Source organism: Mustelus asterias, unplaced genomic scaffold (assembly GCF_964213995.1).
Source record: "Mustelus asterias unplaced genomic scaffold, sMusAst1.hap1.1 HAP1_SCAFFOLD_1860, whole genome shotgun sequence".
Classification (NCBI taxonomy): domain Eukaryota; kingdom Metazoa; phylum Chordata; class Chondrichthyes; order Carcharhiniformes; family Triakidae; genus Mustelus; species Mustelus asterias.
Window position 1 is genome coordinate 25,001 of NW_027591805.1, and position 22,027 is coordinate 47,027.

Below are 22,027 nucleotides of genomic sequence, written 5' to 3' on the forward strand. Positions count from 1 at the left end.
TCGGGAGGGGCTGAATGGCCTTCTCCTGTTCCTGTGTAACAGGCTCAAGAGAGGGGCTGAATGGCCTCCTCCTGTTCCTGAAGGGATTTCGATTGAGTAAATGAGCAGGACTGGAGGGTCGGTAACCAGGGGGGGGACACACAAATTGAAGAGAATCAGTGAAAGAATTGATGGGGGAAGAGTTTTATTTGTTGACGCAGCAAGTTGGTTCTGAGCTGGAAGTGCGGTGGGTGCAGATTCACCCTCAAAGTTGGGGGGGGGGAGAATTAGATAAATATTAAAAGGGGAAAGGGTTGCAGGGTTGTGGGGGGAGAGCACGGGGGGAGGGAGGATAGAGTATGGGACTAATTGGAGAGCTCTCAAACGGATTGGCACAGTCAAAATGGGCTGAACAGCCTCTTGTAGGCTGTCTGCAAAACAAAGATGCACAGGTCCTCTGGTGCTTGCCCGAGCTTTATCAGGGGAACAGATGTCCTGCCTGGGAGGGAGACGGCAAACAGAAATCGCTGAGACCCACACAGCAAAGATCCAGCGCCCAACCCTGAAACATGCCTCACCCAACCAGACTCCCCCACCCCGACACCCCACCCGAGTCACTTCCTCGCATAGACCTCACATGGGTTTTCCAATTCACTTCCACAGGCATTTGAGAATTCAATTTGCAAATGAAACAGGGTCAGGGGGAGAGAGCGGGGCAGTGGGATTAGTTTGAGGATTGATACAGGGCTATGGGCAGAGAGAGCGGGGCAGTGGGATTAGTTTGAGGATTGATACAGGGCTATGGGGAGAGAGCGGGGCAGTGGGATTAGTTTGAGGATTGATACAGGGCTATGGGGAGAGAGCGGGGCAGTGGGATTAGTTTGGGATTGATACAGGGCTATGGAGAGAGAGCGGGGCAGTGGGATTTGTTTGGGGATTGATACAGGGCTATGGGCAGAGAGCGGGGCAGTGGGATTAGTTTGGGATTGATACTCTTAGAATCTTAGAATCCGTACAGCACAGAAAGAGGCCATTCGGCCCATCGGGTCTGCACCGACCACAATCCCCACCCAGGCCCTACCCCCATATCCCTACATATTTACCCACTAATCCCTCTCACCTACGTATCTCAGGACTCTAAGGGCAATTTTTAGCTTGGCCAATCAACCTAACCCGCACATCTTTGGACTGTGGGAGAAAACCGGAGCACCCGGAGGAAACCCACGCAGACACGAGGAGAATGTGCAAACTCCACACAGACAGTGACCCAAGCCGGGAATCGAACCCAGGTCCCTGGAGCTGTGAAGCAGCAATGCTAACCACTGTGCTACCGTGCCGCCTACAGGGCTATGGGCAGAGAGCGGGGCAGTAGGATTAGTTTGGGATTGATACAGGGCTATGGGCAGAGAGTGGGGCAGTGGGATTAGTTGGGGATTGATACCGGGCTATGGGGAGAGAGCGGGGCAGTGGGATTAGTTTGGGGATTGATACCGGGCTATGAAGAGAGAGCGGGGCAGTGGGATTAGTTTGGGGATTGACACAGGGCTATGGGAAGACAGCGGGGCAGTGGGATTAGTTTGGGGATTGATACCGGGCTATGGAGAGAGAGCAGGGCAGTGAGATTAGTTTGGGGATTGACACAGGGCATTGGGAGAGAGAGCGGGTCAGTGGGATTAGTTTGGGGATTGACAGAGGGCTATGGGGAGACTGCGGGGCAGTGGGATTAGTTTGGGGATTGATACAGGGCTATGGGGAGAGAGCGGGGCAGTGGGATTAGTTTGGGATTGATACAGGACTATGGGGAGAGAGTGGGGCAGTGGGATTAGTTTGGGGATTGATACAGGGCTATGGGGAGAGAGCGGGGCAGTGGGATTAGTTTGGGGATTGATACAGGGCTTTGGGGAGAGAGCGGGGCAGTGGGATTAGTTTGGGATTGATACAGGGCTATGGGGAGAGAGCGGGGCAGTGGGATTAGTTTGGGGATTGATACAGGGCTTTGGGGAGAGAGCGGGGCAGTGGAATTAGTTTGGGATTGATACAGGGCTATGGGGAGAGAGCGGGGCAGTGGGATTAGTTTGGGGATTGATACAGGGCTTTGGGGAGAGAGCGGGGCAGTGGAATTAGTTTGGGGATTGATACAGGGCTTTGGGGAGAGAGCGGGGCAGTGGGATTAGTTTGGGATTGATACAGGGCTTTGGGGAGAGAGCAGGGCAGTGGGACTAGTTTGGGATTGATACAGGGCTATGGGGAGAGGGCGGGGCAGTGGAATTAGTTTGGGATTGATACAGGGCTATGGGGAGAGAGCGGGGCAGTGGGACTAGTTTGGGATTGATACAGGGCTTTGGGGAGAGAGTTGGGCAGTGGGATTAGTTGGGGATTGATACAGGGCTTTGGGGAGAGAGCGGGGCAGTGGGACTAGTTTGGGATTGATACAGGGCTATGGGGAGAGAGCGGGGCAGTGGGATTAGTTGGGGATTGATACAGGGCTATGGGGAGAGAGCGGGGCAGTGGGATTAGTTTGGGGATTGATACAGGGCTATGGGGAGAGAGCGGGGCAGTGGGATTAGTTGGGGATTGATACAGGGCTATGGGGAGAGAGCGGGGCAGTGGGATTAGTTTGGGGATTGATACAGGGCTATGGGGAGAGAGCGGGGCAGTGGGATGAGTTTGGGGATTGATACAGGGCTATGGGGAGAGAGCGGGGCAGTGGGGTTAGTTTGGGGATTGATACTGGGCTATGGGGAGAGAGTGGGGCAGTGGGATGAGTTTGGGGATTGATACAGGGCTATGGGGAGAGAGTGGGGCAGTGGGATGAGTTTGGGGATTGATACTGGGCTATGGGGAGAGAGCGGGGCAGTGGGATTAGTTTGGGGATTGATACAGGGCTATGGGGAGAGAGTGGGGCAGTGGGATGAGTTTGTGGATTGATACAGGGCTATGGGGAGAGAGCGGGGCAGTGGGATTAGTTTGGGGATTGATACAGGGCTATGGGGAGAGAGCGGGGCAGTGGGGTTAGTTTGGGGATTGATACAGGGCTATGGGGAGAGAGCGGGGCAGTGGGATTAGTTTGGGGATTGATACAGGGCTATGGGGAGAGAGCAGGGCAGTGGGATTAGTTTGGGATTGATACAGGGCTATGGGGAGAGAGCGGGGCAGTGGGATTAGTTTGGGGATTGATACAGGGCTATGGGGAGAGAGCGGGGCAGTGGGGTTAGTTTGGGGATTGATACTGGGCTATGGGGAGAGAGCGGGGCAGTGGGATTAGTTTGGGATTGATACAGGGCTATGGGGGGAGAGCGGGGCAGTGGGATTAGTTTGGGATTGATACAGGGCTATGGGGGGAGAGCGGGGCAGTGGGATTAGTTTAGGCAGTGGGAAAGTGGGATCAGTGGGGTTGATACAGTATTCGAAGAGAATGATGGGGAAATTGGGTGGTGGGAAACAAGGCTGCAGATGGTTCAAATCCCTTCATGGTGGTGCCCCCCTTTCTTAGCTCTGTAACCCCCTCCAGCCCCCACAACCCTCCCTATCTCTGTAACCTTCTCCAGCCCCTACAACCCTCCCTATCTCTGTAACCCCCTCCAGCCCCCACAACCCTCCCTATCTCTGTAACCCCCTCCAGCCCCCACACCCCTCCCTATCTCTGTAACCCCCTCCAGCCCCCACAACCCTCCCTATTTCTGTAACCTCCTCCAGCCCCTACAGCCCTCCCTATCTCTGTAACCTCCTCCAGCCCCCACAACCCTCCCTATCTCTGTAACCTCCTCCAGCCCCAACATCCCTCCCTATCTCTGTAACCTCCTCCAGCCCCCACAACCCTCCCTATATCTGTAACCTTCTCCAGCCCCCACAACCCTCCCTATCTCTGTAACCTCCTCCAGCCCCCACAACCCTCCCTATCTCTGTAACCTCCTCCAGCCCCCACAACCCTCCCTATCTCTGTAACCTCCTCCAGCCCCCACAACCCTCCCTATCTCTGTAACCTCCTCCAGCCCCCACAACCCTCCCTATCTCTGTAACCTCCTCCAGCCCCGACAACCCTGCCTATCTCTGTAACCTCCTCCAGCCCCCACAACCCTCCCTATATCTGTAACCTTCTCCAGCCCCTACAACACACCCTATCTTTGTAACCTCCTCCAGCCCCAACATCCCTCCCTATCTCTGTAACCTCCTCCAGCCCCCACAACCCTCCCTATCTCTGTAACCTCCTCCAGCCCCAACAACCCTGCCTATCTCTGTAACCTCCTCCAGCCCCGACAACCCTCCCTATCTCTGTAAGCTCCTCCAGCCCCCACAACCCTCCCTATATCTGTAACCTTCTCCAGCCCCTACAACACACCCTATCTTTGTAACCTCCTCCAGCCCCAACATCCCTCCCTATCTCTGTAACCTCCTCCAGCCCCGACAACCCTCCCTATCTCTGTAACTCTTCCAGCTCCTACAACCCTCCCTATCTCTGTAACCTCCTCCAGCCCCTAGAACACTCCCTATATCTGTTCCCTCCTCCAGTCCCTACAACGCCCCTATTTCTGTAACGTCCACCCGTACAACCCTCCCTATCTCTGGAACCTCCTCCAACCCTCCCTATCTCTGTAACCTCCTCCAGAACCTACCACCCTCCCTATCTCTGTAACCTCCTCCAGCCCCTACAAACTTCCCTATATCTGTAACCTCCACCAGCCCCTACAACCCTCCCTATATCTGTAACCTCCTCCAGCTCCTACAACCCTCCCTATCTCTCTAACCTCCTCCAGCCCCAAAACCCTCCCTATCTCTGTAACCTCCTCCAGCCCCTACAACCCTCCCTATCTCTGTAACCTCCTACAACCCTCTGCAATCTCTGCACTCTCCAATTCTGGCCTCTCGAGCATCCCCCGATTCCCATCGCATCGCCATGACTTCAGCTGCCTAAGCTCTGGAATTCCCTCCCTAAACCACTCCACCTCACTGTATCTCTCTCTCTTTACCATCTCTCTCTCTCTGTCTACATCTGTCTCTCTCTTTCTGTCCCTTTCTCTCTGTCTCTCACTCTCTCTTTGTCTCTGTCTCTCTGTTCGTGTGTCTCTCGCTGACTCTCCTTCTCTGCTCCTCTCTCTGTTTGACTCTCTCTATCTCCCTTCCTATGTCTCTCTTTCTGACCCACTCTCTCGTATATCTGTAACCTCCTCCAGTCCCTACAACCCTCCCTATCTCTGTAACCTCCTCCAGTCCCTACAACCCTCCCTATCTCTGTAACCTCCTCCAGTCCCTACAACCCTCCCTATCTCTGAAACCTCCTCCAGCCCCTACAACCCTCCCTATCTCTGCAACCTCCTCCAGCCCCTACAACCCTCCCTATCTCTGTAACCTCCTCCAGCCTCTACAACACTCCCTATCTCTGTAACCTCCTCCAGTCCCTACAACACTCCCTATGTCTGTTACCTCCTCCAGCCCCTACAACTTTCCCTATCTGTTACCTCCTCCAGTCCCTACAACACTCACTATCTCAGTAACCTCCTCCAGCCCCTAACAACCCTCCCTGTCTCTGTAACCTCCTCCAGTCCCTACAACACTATCTCAGTAACATCCTCCAGCCCCTAACAACACTCCCTATAAAACAGTGGTTAGCACTGCTGCTTCACAGCGCCAGGGACCTGGGTTCGATTCCCGGCTTGGGTCACTGTCTGTGTGGAGTTTGCACATTCTCCTCGTGTCTGCGTGGGTTTCCTCCGGGTGCTCCGGTTTCCTCCCACATTCTGAAAGACATGCTGGTTAGATGCATTGACCCAACAGGCGACGGACTGTGGCGACTAGGGGAATTTCACAGTAACTTCATTGCAGTGTTAGTGTAAGCCTTACGTATGACTAATAAATAAACTTTAAATCTCTGTCTCTCTGTCTCTTTGTCTGTCCCTCTCTACATATCTCTCTCTCTCTCTGTCTGTCTCTCTCTCTCTCTGTGCATATCTCTCTCTGTCTCTCTCTGTCTCTCTCTGTCTCTGTCTGTCTCTGTCTCTCTCTGTGTCTCTCTCTCTGTATCTCTGTGTCTCTCTCTGCCTCTCTCTCTCTCTCTCTGTATCTATGTGTCTCTGTCTCTCTCTCTCTGTCTCTCTCTCTCTGTATCTCTGTGTCTCTCTCTGTCTCTCTCTCTCTGTCTCTCTCTCTGTATCTCTCTTGTTTGTCTAAGGGGTTAGTGAAGGGCAGGTTGTTGTTGGGGTTGATGTTGTGTGTGACGTTGCCTCGGTCATAAGCACCACTTCATGTTTTCTCTCCTCACACTAGGTACGTCTGCAGACACAACCCAGGGCCGTGCCGGGCTGCTCCCCCCTTTACCAGGGGGCCATCGACTGCCTGAGGAAGACAGTGGCCAGTGAGGTAAGACTCCTTGAGTGCTGGTAGGGGAGCACTTTCCACTGTTGCTGTCTCCGGTGTTGTGTCCGCCTTTCCCGGGGGCTCCTGGTTCTCCCTGAGGAGCATTTCCAAAGGGGCCTCGACACACCCACCGGTCCCCAGGGTGAGGTGGAGTTGGTGGGTTCCGTGAGGGAAGTGGGCGGGGGGGGGGGAAAAGAGGTGTTTCAAACAACCTGTGGGACTTGAGTTGGAAGCCCCTCAGCACCCCTCCTCCTCCCTCCCCTGCCACTCCGCTCCCGTGCCCTATCTTCCACAACACTTCCCTCCCCTCCCCACCCAGTCGCCGCCCTCCCCCCCCTCCCCCGGATATCATCCAGTCCCCTATCTTCCCTCCCTGGCCTCCCACTCTCCTTCCCTCCCTTCACCTGCATTCGCCTCACCTACAATCCCCTCCCGGCCACCTGTTCCTGTGTAACAGGCTGGAGATGGGCTGAATGGCCTCCTCCTGTTCCTGTGTAACAGGCTCGAGAGGGGCTGAATGGCCTCCTCCTGTTCCTGTGTAACAGGCTCGAATGCGGCTGAATGGCCTCCTCCTGTTCCTGTGTAACAGGCTCGAGAGGGGCTGAATGGCCTCTTCCTGTTCCCGTGTAACAGGCTGGAGAGGGGCTGAATGGCCTCCTCCTGTTCCTGTGTAACAGGCTGGAGAGGGGCTGAATGGCCTCCTCCTGTTCCTGTGTAACAGGCTGGAGAGGGGCTGAATGGCCTCCTCCTGTTCCTGTGTAACAGGCTGGAGAGGGGCTGAATGGCCTCCTCCTGTTCCTGTGTAACAGGCTCGAGGCGGGGGGGGGGCTCCTCCAGTTCCTCTGATTGAAAAGAAAGGGTTTATCCTCTTTTACTCTGACTCTCACACTCCCTCTCTCCTTCAGGGTCTGTCTGGGTTGTACAAAGGAATGACAGCTCCCATTCTTGCCATCACCCCAGTCACCGCTGTTGTTTTTTTTGGCTACGGTCTCGGGAAGAAAATGCAGCAGAAACACCCGGAGGAGCGACTCACGTGAGTTCAACCTTGGGGTTAACTGGCATCTCGTTAATGACACGTAAATTATGTCACTAATATTGAAATCAGCCTCGTGTCCTTCTTGGGCTCATTCCACTGGCAAAACAGCGCCGGCAAGATCGCGGGAACACGACTTTTTGCCTCACCAGTAAGATTGCGCCCACATTCTCTCACACACACACTCTCTGTCTCTCTCACACACCCTCTCTCTCTGTCTCTCTCTCTCTCACACACACTCTGTCTCTCTCGCCCTCACACTCTCTCTCACACTCTCTCTCTGTCTCTCTCTCACACACACTGTCTCTCTCTCTCACACACTCTCTGTCTCTCTCTCACACACTCTGTCTCTCTCGCCCTCACACTCTCTCTCACAATCTCTGTCTCTCTCTCACACACACACTCTCTGTCTCTCTCGCCCTCACACTCTGTCTCTCTCTCTCACACACTCTCTGTCTCTCTCTCACACACACTGTCTCTCTCTCACACACTCTCTCTCTGTCTCTCTCTCACACACTCTGTCTCTCTCGCCCTCACACTCTCTCTCACAATCTCTGTCTCTCTCTCACACACACACTCTCTGTCTCTCTCGCCCTCACACTCTGTCTCTCTCTCTCACACACTCTCTGTCTCTCTCTCACACACACACTGTCTCTCTCACACACTCTCTGTCTCTCACACACACACTGTCTCTCTCACACACTCTCTGTCTCTCTCACACACTCTCTCTCTCTGTCTCTCTCTCACACAATCTCTGTCTCTCCCGCCCACACACACACTCTGTCTCTCTCACCCTCACACTCTGTCTCTCTCTCTCACACACTCTCTGTCTCTCTCACACACACACACTCTGTCTCTCACATACACACTGTCTCTCTCACACACTCTCTGTCTCTCTCACACACTCTCTCTCTCTGTCTCTCTCTCACACACTCTCTGTCTCTACCGCCCACACACACTCTCTGTCTCTCTCACCCTCACACTCTGTCTCTCTCACACACACACTCTGTCTCTCACACACACACACACTCTGTCTCTCTCACACACACACTCTCTGTCTCTCTCACCCTCACACTCTGTCTCTCTCACACACACTCTCTGTCTCTCACACACACACTCTGTCTCTCTCACACACACTCTGTCTCTCTCACACACACACTCTCTGTCTCTCTCTCACACACACTCTCTGTCTCTCTCGCCCACACACACACTCTGTCTCTCTTGCCCACACACACACTCTCTGTCTCCCCACACACACGCTCTCTCTCGCCCACACACGCTCTCTCTTGCACACACACACACACACACACACACACAAACTCTCTCTCGCCCACACACGCTCTCTCTCGCTCACACGCTCTCTCTCGCTCACACGCTCTCTCTCGCTCACACGCTCTCTCTCGCTCACACTCTCTCTCACACACACTCTCTCTCTCACACACACTCTCTCTCACACACACTCACTCTCACACACACACACACACTCACACACACACACACTCTCTCTCGCCCACACTCTCTCTCGCCCACACTCTCTCTCGCTCACACACACTCTCGCTCACACACTCTCTCTCGCCCACACTCTCTCTCACACACACTCTCTCACACACACACTCTCTCTCGCTCACACTCTCTCTCGCTCACACTCTCTCTCACCCACACTCTCTCTCGCCCACACTCTCTCTCGCTCACACTCTCTCTCGCTCACACTCTCTCTCGCCCACACTCTCTCTCGCTCACACTCTCTCTCGCCCACAGTCTCTCTCGCCCACACACAGTCTCTCTCGCTCACACTCTCTCTCGCCCACACTCTCTCTCGCCCACACACACTCTCTCTCGCCCACACACACTCTCTCTCGCCCACACACACTCCCTCTCGCCCACACACACTCTCTCTCGCCCACACACACTCTCTCTTGCCCACACACACTCTCTCTCGCCCACACACACTCTCTCTCGCCCACACACACTCTTTCTCGCCCACACACACTCTCTCTCGCCCACACTCTCTCTCGCCCACACTCTCCCTCACCCACACTCTCTCTCGCCCACACTCTCTCTCGCCCACACTCTCTCTCGCCCACACTCTCTCTCGCCCACACTCTCTCTCGCCCACACTCTCTCTCGCCCACACTCTCTCTGGCCCCCACTCTCTCTCGCCCACACTCTCTCTCGCCCACACTCTCTCTCACACACACACTCTCTCTCGCCGACACTCTCTCTCGCCCACACACACACTCTCTCTCGCCCACATACACTCTCTCTCGCTCACACACACTCTCTCTCGCTCACACTCTCTCTCGCCCTCACTCTCTCTCGCCCACACTCTCTCTTGCCCACACTCTCTCTCGCCCACACTCTCTCTCGCCCACACACACTCCCTCTCGCCCACACTCTCTCTCGCCCACACTCTCTCTCGCTCACACTCTCTCTCGCCCACACTCTCTCTCGCCCACACTCTCTCTCGCTCACACTCTCTCTCGCCCACACTCCCTCTCGCCCACACTCTCTCTCGCCCACACTCTCTCTCGCCCACACTCTCTCTCGCCCACACTCTCTCTCACACACACACACTCTCTCTCGCCCACACTCTCTCTCGCCCACACTCTCTCTCGCCCACACTCTCTCTCGCCCACACTCTCTCTCGCCCACACTCTCTCTCGCCCACACTCTCTCTCGCCCACACTCTCTCTCGCCCACACTCTCTCTCGCCCACACTCTCTCTCGCCCACACTCTCTCTCGCCCACACTCTCTCTCGCTCACACTCTTGGTAAAGTGGGCATCTGCGCAGACGCGGGTGCAGATTGCGTTAATGGCCTCACGCCCGACGTTACCAAGTTTTACCCGAGACACACACAGTTTGTTCTTTCTTCCCCTGTCTCTGTGCCAGGCGAGGCCAGCTGTTCACAGCCGGAATGATCGCCGGTATCTTCAGCACCGTTATCCTCAGTCCGGTGGAGAGAATCAAGTGTCTGCTGCAGGTGAGTTCCCCTCGACCGCTCTCTGCCGCGCCAACCCTCCCACCCCCCCCACTGCTCCCCCCTAACAGGCCGCTGCCTCCGTCAACCATCTACACGAGGCGGGCACTGTCCAAAGCAGCCCCACCCCCCCGACTCGATTGACACATTAGCCACCCAGCTTCGACATTCTCACAAATTTAATTGAGTTTTTTGAAGGGGTAAACAAAAAGGTAGATGAGGGCAGTGCAGTTGATGTTGTCTACATGGACTTTAGCAACGCCTTTGACGAGGTACCGCGTGGTAGGTTGTTGCATAAAGTTAAATCTCACGGGATCCAGGGTGAGGTATCTAAATGGATACAAAATTGGCTTCTTGACAGAATGTGGAGATGCCGGCGTTGGACTGGGGTAAAAGGTTCATGACAGAAGCCAGGGGGTGGTTGTAGAGAGTTGTTTTTCAAACTGGAGGCCTGTGACCAGCGGTGTGCCTCAGGGATCAGTGCTGAGCCCACTGTTATTTGTCATTTATGTTAATGATTTGGATGAGAATATAGGGGGCATGATTAGTAAGTTTGCAGATGACACCAAGATTGGTGGCACGGTGGACTGTGAGGAAGCGGCATCTTGATCAATTGGGCCAGTGGGCTGACGAATGGCAGATGGAGTTTAATTTAGACAAACGTGAGGTGATGCATTTTGGTAGATTGAACCAAGGCAGGACTTACTCAGTTAATGGTAGGGCGTTGGGGAGAGTTACAGAACAAAGAGATCTAGGGGTACATGTTCATAGCTCCTTGAAAGTGGAGTCACAGGTGGACAGAGTGGTGAAGAAGGCATTCGGCATGCTTGGTTTCATCGGTCAGAACATTGAATACAGGAGTTGGGACGTCTTGTTGAAGTTGTACAAGACATTGGTAAGGCCACACTTGGAATACTGTGTGCAGTTCTGGTCACCCTATTATAGAAAGGATATTATTAAACTAGAAAAAGTACAGAAAAGATTTACTAGGATGCTACCGGGACTTGATGGATTGTAAGGAGAGGTTGGATAGACTGGGACTTTTTTCTCTGGAGCGTAGGAGGCTGAGGGGTGACCTTATAGAGGTCTATAAAATAATGAGGGGCATAGACAAGTTTAATATTCAATATCTTTTCCCAAAGGTAGGGAGTCTAAAACTAGAGGGCATAGGTTTAAGGTGAGAGGGGAGAGATACAAAAGTGTCTAGAGGGGCAGTTTTTTTCACACAGAGGGTGGTGAGGGTCTGGAATGAACTGCCAGAGGCAGTAGTAGAGGCGGGTACAATTTTATCTTTTAAAAAGCATTTAGATAGTTACATGGGTACGATGGGTATAGAGGGATATGGGCCAAATGCGGGCAGTTGGAATTAGTTTAGGAGTTTAAAAAATAATAATAAGGGCGGCAAGGACAAGTTGGGCCGAAGGGCCTGTTTCCATGCTGTAAACCTCTATGACTCTATTCACTCCCTCCACCACTGACGCACAGCGGCAGCAGTGTGTACCGTCTGCAAGATGCACCGCAGCGACTCGGCAAGGCTCCTTCGACAGCGCCGCCCAAACCCACCATCTCTAACCCCTAGAAGGACAAGGGCTGCAGACGCCATGGGGAACACCCACCACCTGCAAGTTCCCCCCTCCAAGCCCCACCACCGCCCCCGCCCCCCCCTCGCCTCCCCCCCCCACCCCCCGACACACACACCATCCCGACTTGGAAATATATTGGCCATTCCTTCACAGTGGCTGGGTCAAAATCCTGGAGCTCCCTCCCTAACAGCGCTGTGGATGTACCTACACCACACAGGGTTACAGCGGTTCAAGATGGCGGCTCACCCACCACCTTCTCAAGGGGACAATTAGGGATGGGGGATAAATGCTGGACCTGGCTAGCCACGCCCACATCCCCGTGAATGAATAATAGTCATAGAATCCCTACAGTGCAGAAGGAGGCCATTTGTCCCATGGAGTCTGCACCGACCACAATCCCACCCAGGCCCTCTCCCCGTAACCCCATGCATTTACCCTAGCTAGTCCCTCTGACACTAAGGGACAATTTAGCACGGCCAATGCACCTAACCAGCACACCTTTCAGACTGTGGGAGGAAACCGGAGCACCCGGAGGAAACCCACGCAGACACGGGGAGAACGTGCAGACTCCGCACAGACAGTGACCCAAGCCGGGAATTGAACCTGCCTCCCTGGCGCTGTGAGGCAGCAGTGTTAACCGCTGTGCCACCGTGCCACCCTAATGATTGCCCTAATGCCAATCTGTTGTCTGATGCTGGTACAGATCCAGGCAGGTACTGGGGAGAGAAAGTACGCTGGGCCAGGAGACTGCATTAAACAGCTCTATAAAGGATCAGGCCTGTCAGGAATCTACAAGGGCACCCTGCTGACTTTACTCAGGGGTAAGTGTGCTGTCCGCTGCTACCGCGGGTTAGAGAGGCCGTCAACGCTCTTGGCCGTAGACCTCAGCGCCATCAGAGGTTCCTGCTCCCCAGAGGTCTGAGTCAACAACTCCCTGAGGCCTCAGTAAGTCCCACCCGGCCCAAACCTCGGTCTCTACCCTCTGGCCTCTGAGACCAGGCCGGATACATTTACCTTGCGCAAGTAGCGAACGTGAGCCGCACTGTGGGAGGGTCAGTGCTGACGGAGCGCCGCACTGTGGGAGGGTCAGTGCTGAGGGAGCGCCTCAGTGTGGGAGGGTCAGTGCTGAGGGAGCGCCGCGCTGTGGGAGGGTCAGTGCTGAGGGAGCACCGCACTGTGGGAGGGTCAGTGCTGAGGGAGTGCCGCACTGTGGGAGGGTCAGTGCTGAGGGAGTGCCGCACTGTGGGAGGGTCAGTGCTGAGGGAGTGCCGCACTGTGGGAGGGTCAGTGCTGAGGGAGCGCCGCACTGTCGGAGGGTCAGTGCTGAGGGAGCGTCGCACTGTGGGAGGGTCAGTGCTGAGAGAGCGTCGCACTGTGGGAGGGTCAGTGCTGAGGGAGTGCCGCACTGTGAGAGGGTCAGTGCTGAGGGAGCGTCTCACTGTGGGAGGGTCAGTGCTGAGGGAGCGTCGCACTGTGGGAACGTCAGTGCTGGGAGAGTGCCGCACTGTCGGAGGGTCAGTGCTAAGGGAGCGCCGCACTGTGAGAGGGTCAGTGCTGAGGGAGCACCGCACTGTCGGAGGGTCAGTGCTGAGGGAGTGCCGCACTGTGGGAGGGTCAGTGCTGAGGGAGCGCCGCACTGTGGGAGGGTCAGTGCTGAGGGAGCGCTGCACTGTGGGAGGGTCAGTGCTGAGGGAGCGCCGCACTGTGGGAGGGTCAGTGCTGAGGGAGCACCGCACTGTGGGAGGGTCAGTGCTGAGGGAGCGCCGCACTGTGGGAGGGTCAGTGCTGAGGGAGCGCCGCACTGTGGGAGGGTCAGTGCTGAGGGAGCGCCGCACTGTGGGAGGGTCAGTGCTGAGGGAGCGCCGCACTGTGGGAGGGTCAGTGCTGAGGGTGCGCCGCACTGTGGGAGGGTCAGTGCTGAGGGAGCGCCGCACTGTCCTGAATTCCCCTCAGCCTTGTCCATCGCCGGGTCTGCATTGCAGCCTCCTCGCAGTCTCAATGGGCGCTGCGCTGGTGCGGTTTTCCCTCCAGGTTGCCACCATCCAATGACATGGTCTTTTTACTGTGATATCAGATGTGCCCGCGACTGGAGTTTACTTCCTGAGCTACGAGTGGCTGAAGGATATCCTGACCCCCAAGGGTAAAAGGTCAGTGAGAGGGGGGGGGTCAAACCCAGGGTCCTTGGTGTTCCCCGATGGATGAGAACTCTTGTTGCCAGTCAGCCTCCCAGAGATATCTGGTTACCACGTTCAATCTGGGGCCCCAAGGTGGCGTTGGGAACAAAATTGTGCAGAGGGTCCCAGATAAGGGAGAGTGGGCAAGGTGGGGGAGGGAGGGGCTGTGGGGGAGAGGGGGGGTGTGGGGGTGGGCGCGAATGGGGCTAAAGCAGCCTCAGGCTCCTGCTTTCCAACTTCCTACAGGACGGATGAGGAGGCCTTTGGGAGGGGTGTGTGTGGTGGGTTCCGAAGGATGATGGGTATTGGGTGCATATGGAGAGAGAGAGTGGGGGAGGCTGGGATCGTTCTGGAGCTGAGATGTTTAAGGGGGGAGATATAGCCGAGGCCGTCACTGTCATGAGGGTGTTTCAAACGAGAGGAAGAGGAGCAAGTGTTTCCCGGTTGTGGTCTGGAAGGTGCTGTCTGAAGGAGCGTTGGGAGCAGATTCCCCCTTGAACGGGAGCAGCGGGGATTTGGGGTGGAGGGGGGTGGTGGGGAGGGGGTTGGATCAGTCACTGAGGGGGACAAATTTGCAGATCTATCGGGGGAAGAATGGAGAGAGGGAGAGGAGAGAGAGTGTGGGTCCAATTGGATAGAAAAGGGCCAGCACACATGTGGCGGGCTGCATGGCCTCATCCGAGGGGTTTGAGTCCTGGGGTTTCTGGGGATGGAAGGGTGGGGAGGCAATGGGGTGGGGGGCGGGAATGGGAGAATAAGGAAGCGGAATAAAACTCTCCCAAAGCTGCTGAACGTCGCCCCCCCCCCACCCCCACCCCCACCCCCCACCCCCACCCCACTTATTTGACTCTGTTTCATCCTCCTCCCCTTCGCCCCGTCTAGTGTGAGTGAGCTGAGCAGCCCGAGAATCCTCCTGGCTGGTGGCATGGCAGGAGTTTTTAACTGGATGGTCGCCATCCCACCGGATGTGGTGAAGTCTCGCTTCCAGACGGGTGAGTGGGGAATGGGGGAAGCTGGGGGGAGGGGGGGGGGGGTCAGTGGGCATGGGGGGGCGGTCAGTGGGCGGGGGGGGCGGTCAGTGGGCAGGCTGCCAGGAAGCCCCTTTCGAGCAGCGAATATTCCCCTTGCTTACCTTCAGCTCACCCGAACCTCAGACTGAAACCACTTTCAATCATCCCCACTGGCTCTTTCGTCACCATTTTAAAATTCACAACCTCTATTTCAAATCCCTCCTCCAGCCCCTACATCCCTCCCTAATTCTGTAATCTCCTCCAGCCCCTACAACCCTCCCTATCTCTGTAACCTCCTCCAGCCCCGACAACCCTCTCTATCTCTGTAACCTCCTCCAGCCCCGACAACCCTCTCTATCTCTGTCATCTGTCAGTGTGTGTGGAACCTGTACCCCAGTGAAAGTCAGTGTGTGTGGGACCCGTACCCCAGTGAGAGTCAGTGTGTGTGGGACCCGTACCCCAGTGAAAGTCAGTGTGTGGAACCCGTACCCCAGTGAGAGTCAGTGTGTGTGGGACCCGTACCCCAGTGAAAGTCAGTGTGTGGAACCCGTACCCCATTGAGAGTAAGTGTGTGTGGAACCCGTACCCCAGTGAGAGAAAGTGTGTGTGGAACCCCTACCCCAGTGAGAGTCAGTGTGTGTGGGACCCGTACACCAGTGAGAGTCAGTGTGTGTGGAACCCGTACCCCAGTGAGTGTCAGTGTGTGTGGAACCCATATCCCAGTGAGAGTCAGTGTGTGTGAAACCTGTACCCCAGTGAGAGTCAGTGTGTGTGTGGGACCCATACACCAGTGAGAGTCAGTGTGTGTGGAACCCGTACCCCAGTGAGAGTTAGTGTAGCAGGGGACCACATGCTGTGTGTGGACAGGACTAATTAAATGACAGGAATTAATTGCTATGGTAACCTGAAGTTTGAATCCTTATCTCCAGCTCCCGATGCGATGTATCCCAATGGTTTCCGGGATGTTCTCCGAGAGTTGGTCCGGGAAGAGGGGATTGGATCCCTCTACAAGGGATTCAGTGCTGTCATGTTGCGAGCGTTCCCTGCCAATGCGGTAAGACCGGGCTACCTCCTGAGGGGTCTTATCTTGTCCAATTTTGTCTCTCCATCTCGTACTCTGCCCAGACAGGATCACAAGCTGTGAGGGGGACAGAAAGCATTTATTGAGGGATCTCGATAGGTTAAGTGGGTGGGTGAAAAATTGGCAGGTCAATAAAACGTGGGCAAATGTGACATTGTCCACTTGGCAGGAATAATAGAAAAGGTAGAATATTATATTGGAGAGTCAATAACCGGCGGGTGATGGGATGCGGGGGGTGACTGTTTAAAAATAAGAGGTCACCCATTTGGCTGGAAAACAGTGTGGGGCTGATTACAATATTTAAACCGCTATTGATGAGGGTAGGGCAGTGGATGTGGTCTCCATGGACTTCAGTAAGGCCTTTGACAAGGTCCCTCATGGCAGACTGGTGCAGAAGGTGAAGTCGCACGGGTTCAGAGGTGAGCTGGCAAGGTGGATACAGAACTGGCTCGGTCAAAGAAGACAGAGGGTAGCAGTGGAAGGATATGTTTCTGAATGAAGGGTTTGATAAGTGGCGTTCCTCAGGGATCAGTGCTGGGACCTTTGTTGTTTGCAATATATATAAATGATTTGGAGGAAAATGTAACTGGTTTGATTAGTAAGTTTGCTGACGACACAAAGATTGGTGGATTTGCGGATAGCGATGAGGACCATCATACAGCAGGATATAGATCAGTTGGAGACTTGGGCGGAGAGATGGCAGATGGAGTTTAATCCGGGCGAATGTGAGGTAATGCATTTTGGAAGGTCTAATACAGATGGGAAATAGACAGAAAATGGCAGAACCCTTAAGAGTTTTGAAAGGCAGAGGGTTCTGGGAGTACAGGTACACAGGTCACTGAAAGTGGCAACTCAGGTGGAGAAGGTAGTCAAGAAGGCATCCGGCATGCTTGCCTTCATCGACCGGGGCACTGTGTGTGGAGTCTGCACTCTGCACAGTGATTGATGAGGGAGGGAGGGGACGATGGGGGCTGGCCATGGGGAGAGAGGGGTCAGGGCTGGCCATGGGGAGGGCCCCCACCCGAGCCCCCACCCGAGCCCCCACCCCTTCACCCCCCCCAACCCCCCACCCTTTACTGGTGTGAATATCCTGGCGGACTTTATGATGCACAGAGTGCCAGAAATTCACTCAACTAAGTATGTCCAACAAACGGGCGGGAAAATCTCCTGTTTCCCCATCCATTGAGCGGTTAGTTTTTTTGGGGGGGGAGAAATCAGAGCCTTTGAACCTTTTTAAGGCAGAGATGGATAGATTGTTGATTAACAAGGGGGTGGAGGGTTATTGGCGGGGGGGGGGGGGCGGGGGGGGAGTGGGGTAGGGCTTAGACATGGGCTTGAAGTTACAATCCGACCAGCCATGAATGGCAGAGCTGGCTTAAGGGGCTGAGTGGCCTACTCCTGCTCCTAATTTGCATGTTCATACATATTTGAATGGAGGGGGACTGCAGAACACTGCGGTACAGAGGGATCTGAGCGTCCTGGTACGTGAATCACGATAGTCACCATGCAGGTATAGCGAGTGATTAGGAAGGCAAATAGGAATATTGTCCTTTATCGCGAGTGGGGGAGAGGGGGATGGAGTATAAGAGGTGGGAAGTCTTGCTCTGACTGTCCCGGGCTTTGGTGAAAGCACGCCTGGAGTACAAACGAACATACAAATTAGGAGCAGAAGTGGGCCATTCAGCCCCTCGTGCCCTACTCTGCCACTCCATAAAATAACGGCTAATCTGTTTGTGTTTCAATTGTCCACACTCCCATCTATTTCTCCCCCGCCCCCCCGACAATAACCTTCGATTCCCTTGCCCGGTAAGAATCTATCTACCTCTAGCTAACAGTCTACACAGTCTATTTAAACAGCGCACTGCAGCAAACAGTCTACACAGTCTATTTAAACAGCGCACTGCAGCAAACAGTCTACACAGTCTATTTAAACAGCGCACTGCAGCAAACAGTCTACACAGTCTATTTAAACAGCGCACTACAGTAAACAGTCTACAGAGTCTATTTAAACAGCACATTACAGCAAACAGTCTACAGAGTCTATTTCAACAGCACACTGCAGTAAACAGTCTACAGAGTCTATTTAAACAGCACACTGCAGCAAACATTCTACAGAGTCTATTTAAACAGCACACTGCAGCAAGCAGTCTACAGAGTCTATTTAAACAGCGCACTGCAGTAGTTTGCAGAGTCTATTTAAACAGCACACTGCAGTAGTTTGCAGAGTCTATTTAAACAGCACACTGCAGCAAACAGTCTACAGAGTCTATTTAAACAGCAAACATTCTACAGAGTCTATTTAAACAGCACACTGCAGCAAGCAGTCTACAGAGTCTATTTAAACAGCGCACTGCAGTAGTTTGCAGAGTCTATTTAAACAGCACACTGCAGTAGTTTGCAGAGTCTATTTAAACAGCACACTGCAGCAAACAGTCTACAGAGTTTATTTAAACAGCAAACAGTCTACAGAGTCTATTTAAACAGCAAACAGTCTACAGAGTCTATTTAAACAGCTGCAAACTGACAGGCTACTGCAAATAATCTACTTGGTCTCGTCAAATAGTGACAGTCTGCACAGCAGGCAATGTACAGAGCCTTTTTAAACAGCAGTGTATGGAGTCTATTGAAGGAGCATATGAAAGAGTCTATTTAAACTGGGGAGTTCCAACAGTCTATAAAGTTTATTTAACAGCGCACTAGAATAACAACTACTGAGTTCATTCAAACAGCAGGCGAGAACTTTACAATCTATAATGTCTGCTTAAACAACACACGAGACCTAACAGTCTATAGAGTCTATTTAAGCAGGGCACTACAGCAAATAGTCAATAGTAGTGGTTCCCAACCTGTTGTACCACGACACTATAAAATTAAATTTTGAGTCAAACCTCCTATTTTCCCTGTCTTCTTCACTTACTGGGAACTTTTTTTTTGAGCAGTTTTGGGCCCCATATCTAAGGAAAGATGTGCTGGGCCTTGGAAAGGGTCCAGAGGAGATTCACAAGAATGATCCCTGGAATGAAGAGATTGTGGTATGAGGAACGGTTGAGGACTCTGGGGTCTGTACTCGTTGGAGTTTAGAAGGATGAGGGGGGGATCTTATTGAAACTTACAGGATACTGCGAGGCCTGGATAGAGTGGACGTGGAGAGGATGTTTCCACGAGTAGGAAAAACTAGAACCAGAGGGCACAACCTCAGGCTAAAAGGGACGATCCTTTAAAACAGAGATGAGGAGGAATTTCTTCAGCCAGAGAGTGGGGAATCTGTGGAACTCTTTGCCGCAGAAGGCTGTGGAGGCCGGGTCATTGAGTGTCTTTAAGACAGAGATAGATAGGTTCTTGATTAATAAGGGGATCAGGGGTTATGGGGAAAAGGCAGGAGAATGGGGATGAGAAAAATATCAGCCACGATTGAATCGATGGGCCGAATGGCCTAATTCTGCTCCTATGTCTCATGGTCTAATTTTGTTTTTAACTTCTCCCTGTTCTCTCACCTGTTTTTATTTTTAACCTCTCCCCATCTCTCGCACCTCTCCCAAAATTGTCATACCCCTCTTTGAGCTTTTGCTTTTTGTACGGAGGTGCAGGGGACCTTTGTCTTCAGCTCCAAGTCCCGTTGGTCATGTGTTATGAGCGCGTACAAAATCTAAACCGCGCTTGTGCGGCACTTTCCCAGCCAGCGCAATGCGCAGGAGGCCCACGATTCATTGGGTCGTAGAGATGCTGACCACAGAGTTGGAGACAAAGGTGAGTTTTAGTTTAATTACATGAATGTTGAATCTTTTTTTTTTTGTGGCGCACTTGGGGGAGGGGGTCTGGTCTGTAGTGTCTATTTAGAGCACCACGAGACCTAACAGTCTACAGAGTCTACTTAAACTGGAGAGCGATTAAATTTCCGTTTCCCCTGTCTGCATCTGATCCACAGGCCTGTTTCCTGGGCTTCGAGCTCAGCATGAGGTTCCTGGACTGGCTGAGCACGAGACTGTGAGGGTCACAACCCCCTGAACCGCATGGATTTTCCGTTTCCTACCCCCCCCCCCCCCACCCCACCACTACCCCACCACCACCCCCTGCCCCCGGGGCATTCCGTACCATCTTCCACGTTTGTCAACTGCCACACTTCCATCGGCAAGACCCATCGGGAGGAAATCAGCAATAGAAAATGCCACTTAACTGAGAAATCTTACTTTGTTCGTTCCAACTTGTGTTAGTTTTCACATTTTGACTCAATTTCAGCCCATCCGAGCCAACATTTGAATAAGCAAGGAAGTTGGCCCATGTTCAAGTGGGGAAGGTTTGGAGTTCGCATGGGGCCTGTGCCCAGGCCTCGCTGCCTCTGAACTTTAGTTCAGATACTGACCAGCTGCATACCTGACATGTGCCTGGTGAGGCGTTCCCTCAGCACTGACCCTCCCACAGTGTGGCGCTCCCTCAGCACTGACCCTCCCACAGTGCGGCGCTCCCTCAGCACTGACCCTCCCACAGTGCGGCGCTCCCTCAGCACTGACCCTCCCACAGTGCGGCGCTCCCTCAGCACTGACCCTCCCACAGTGCGGCGCTCCCTCAGCACTGACCCTCCCACAGTGCGGCGCTCCCTCAGCACTGACCCTCCCACAGTGCGGCGCTCCCTCAGCACTGACCCTCCCACAGTGCGGCGCTCCCTCAGCACTGACCCTCCCACAGTGCGGCGCTCCCTCAGCACTGACCCTCCCACAGTGCGGCGCTCCCTCAGCACTGACCCTCCCACAGTGCGGCGCTCCCTCAGCACTGACCCTCCCACAGTGCGGCGCTCCCTCAGCACTGACCCTCCCACAGTGCGGCGCTCCCTCAGCACTGACCCTCCCACAGTGCGGCGCTCCCTCAGCACTGACCCTCCCACAGTGCGGCGCTCCCTCAGCACTGACCCTCCCACAGTGCAACGTTCCCTCAGCCCTGACCCTCCCACAGTGCGGCGCTCCCTCTGCACTGACCATCCGACAGTGCGGCGCTCCCTCTGCACTGACCATCCGACAGTGCGGCGCTCCCTCGACACTGACCCTCTGACAGTGCTCCACTCCCTTAGTACTGATCCTCCGACAGTGCGGCGTTCCCTCTGCGTTAAACATCTGACAGTGCGATGCTCCCTCAACGCTGACCATCTGACAGTGCGGTGCTCCCTCAGCACTGACCCTCCGACAGTGCGGCGCTCCCTCAGCACTGACCCTCTGATAGTGTGATGCTCCCTCAGTGCTGACCCTCCGACTGTGTGCCGTACCCTCAGTACTGACCCTCTGACAGCGCAGTGTTCCCTCAGCACAGGAGCAGTGGGTGTGTGAGGTTGAGGTTATGGGACGTGAATCTGTGGAGTGAGGACTCGCATCCACCTTGCAGACGCAAGAGAGAGACGGAGCCACAACCGGGGAACATGTGGGTCAAAGACGGTGGTCCGAACCATCATAGATATAACATATGTGTACGGGCACGGGAGAGACAGAGATAGAATCCATCATTAAAAGAAAACTTTAATGAACAAACGTTGTTATATAATTGTCTCTGTGTCTTCATGATTGCACTTGAAGCAGCCTGTGTTGTGTTTATGTGCAGAAGTTGTTACGGGGGATACAGTGAATAGTAACAGCTGTAGAAGCACTGGGCTGCCCTCAGGCCCTGCTGGGTTTAACACTGGGCAATACATTTGTCCCCTCAATCCAACCCTCCTCATCTTCCTTTACGTGCAAAGTTCAAGTTCATGAAATTGAGCGCCAACGCAAGGGTGACCATCCAAATACAGGAGGGAGCGCCGCACTGTTCGAGGGTCAGTGCTGAGGGAGCGCCGCACTGTGGGAGGGTTAGTGCTG

At 54.2% G+C, this 22,027-nt stretch overlaps 1 protein-coding gene across 2 annotated transcripts in view; it reads left to right on the forward strand.

Annotated features, from left to right (window-relative positions):
- LOC144488786 (mitochondrial carnitine/acylcarnitine carrier protein-like) overlaps positions 1-22,027 on the forward strand; it is a 25,434-nt gene extending 3,407 nt beyond the window's left edge. Inside the window, exons 2-10 of one of the 2 annotated variants that reach the window (XR_013496654.1) lie at positions 6,241-6,333; positions 7,236-7,363; positions 10,255-10,345; positions 12,629-12,746; positions 14,000-14,072; positions 14,982-15,091; positions 16,039-16,163; positions 20,116-20,610; positions 21,039-22,027. Coding sequence is in view for 1 of the 2 variants with exons in the window: in XM_078206884.1 (XP_078063010.1) it covers positions 6,241-6,333; positions 7,236-7,363; positions 10,255-10,345; positions 12,629-12,746; positions 14,000-14,072; positions 14,982-15,091; positions 16,039-16,163; positions 20,116-20,178 (801 nt within the window). In the remaining variant the exon portion in view is untranslated. Of the gene's footprint in view, positions 1-6,240; positions 6,334-7,235; positions 7,364-10,254; positions 10,346-12,628; positions 12,747-13,999; positions 14,073-14,981; positions 15,092-16,038; positions 16,164-20,115 lie in introns of both variants that reach the window. The other variant, XM_078206884.1, reaches the window with a different exon arrangement.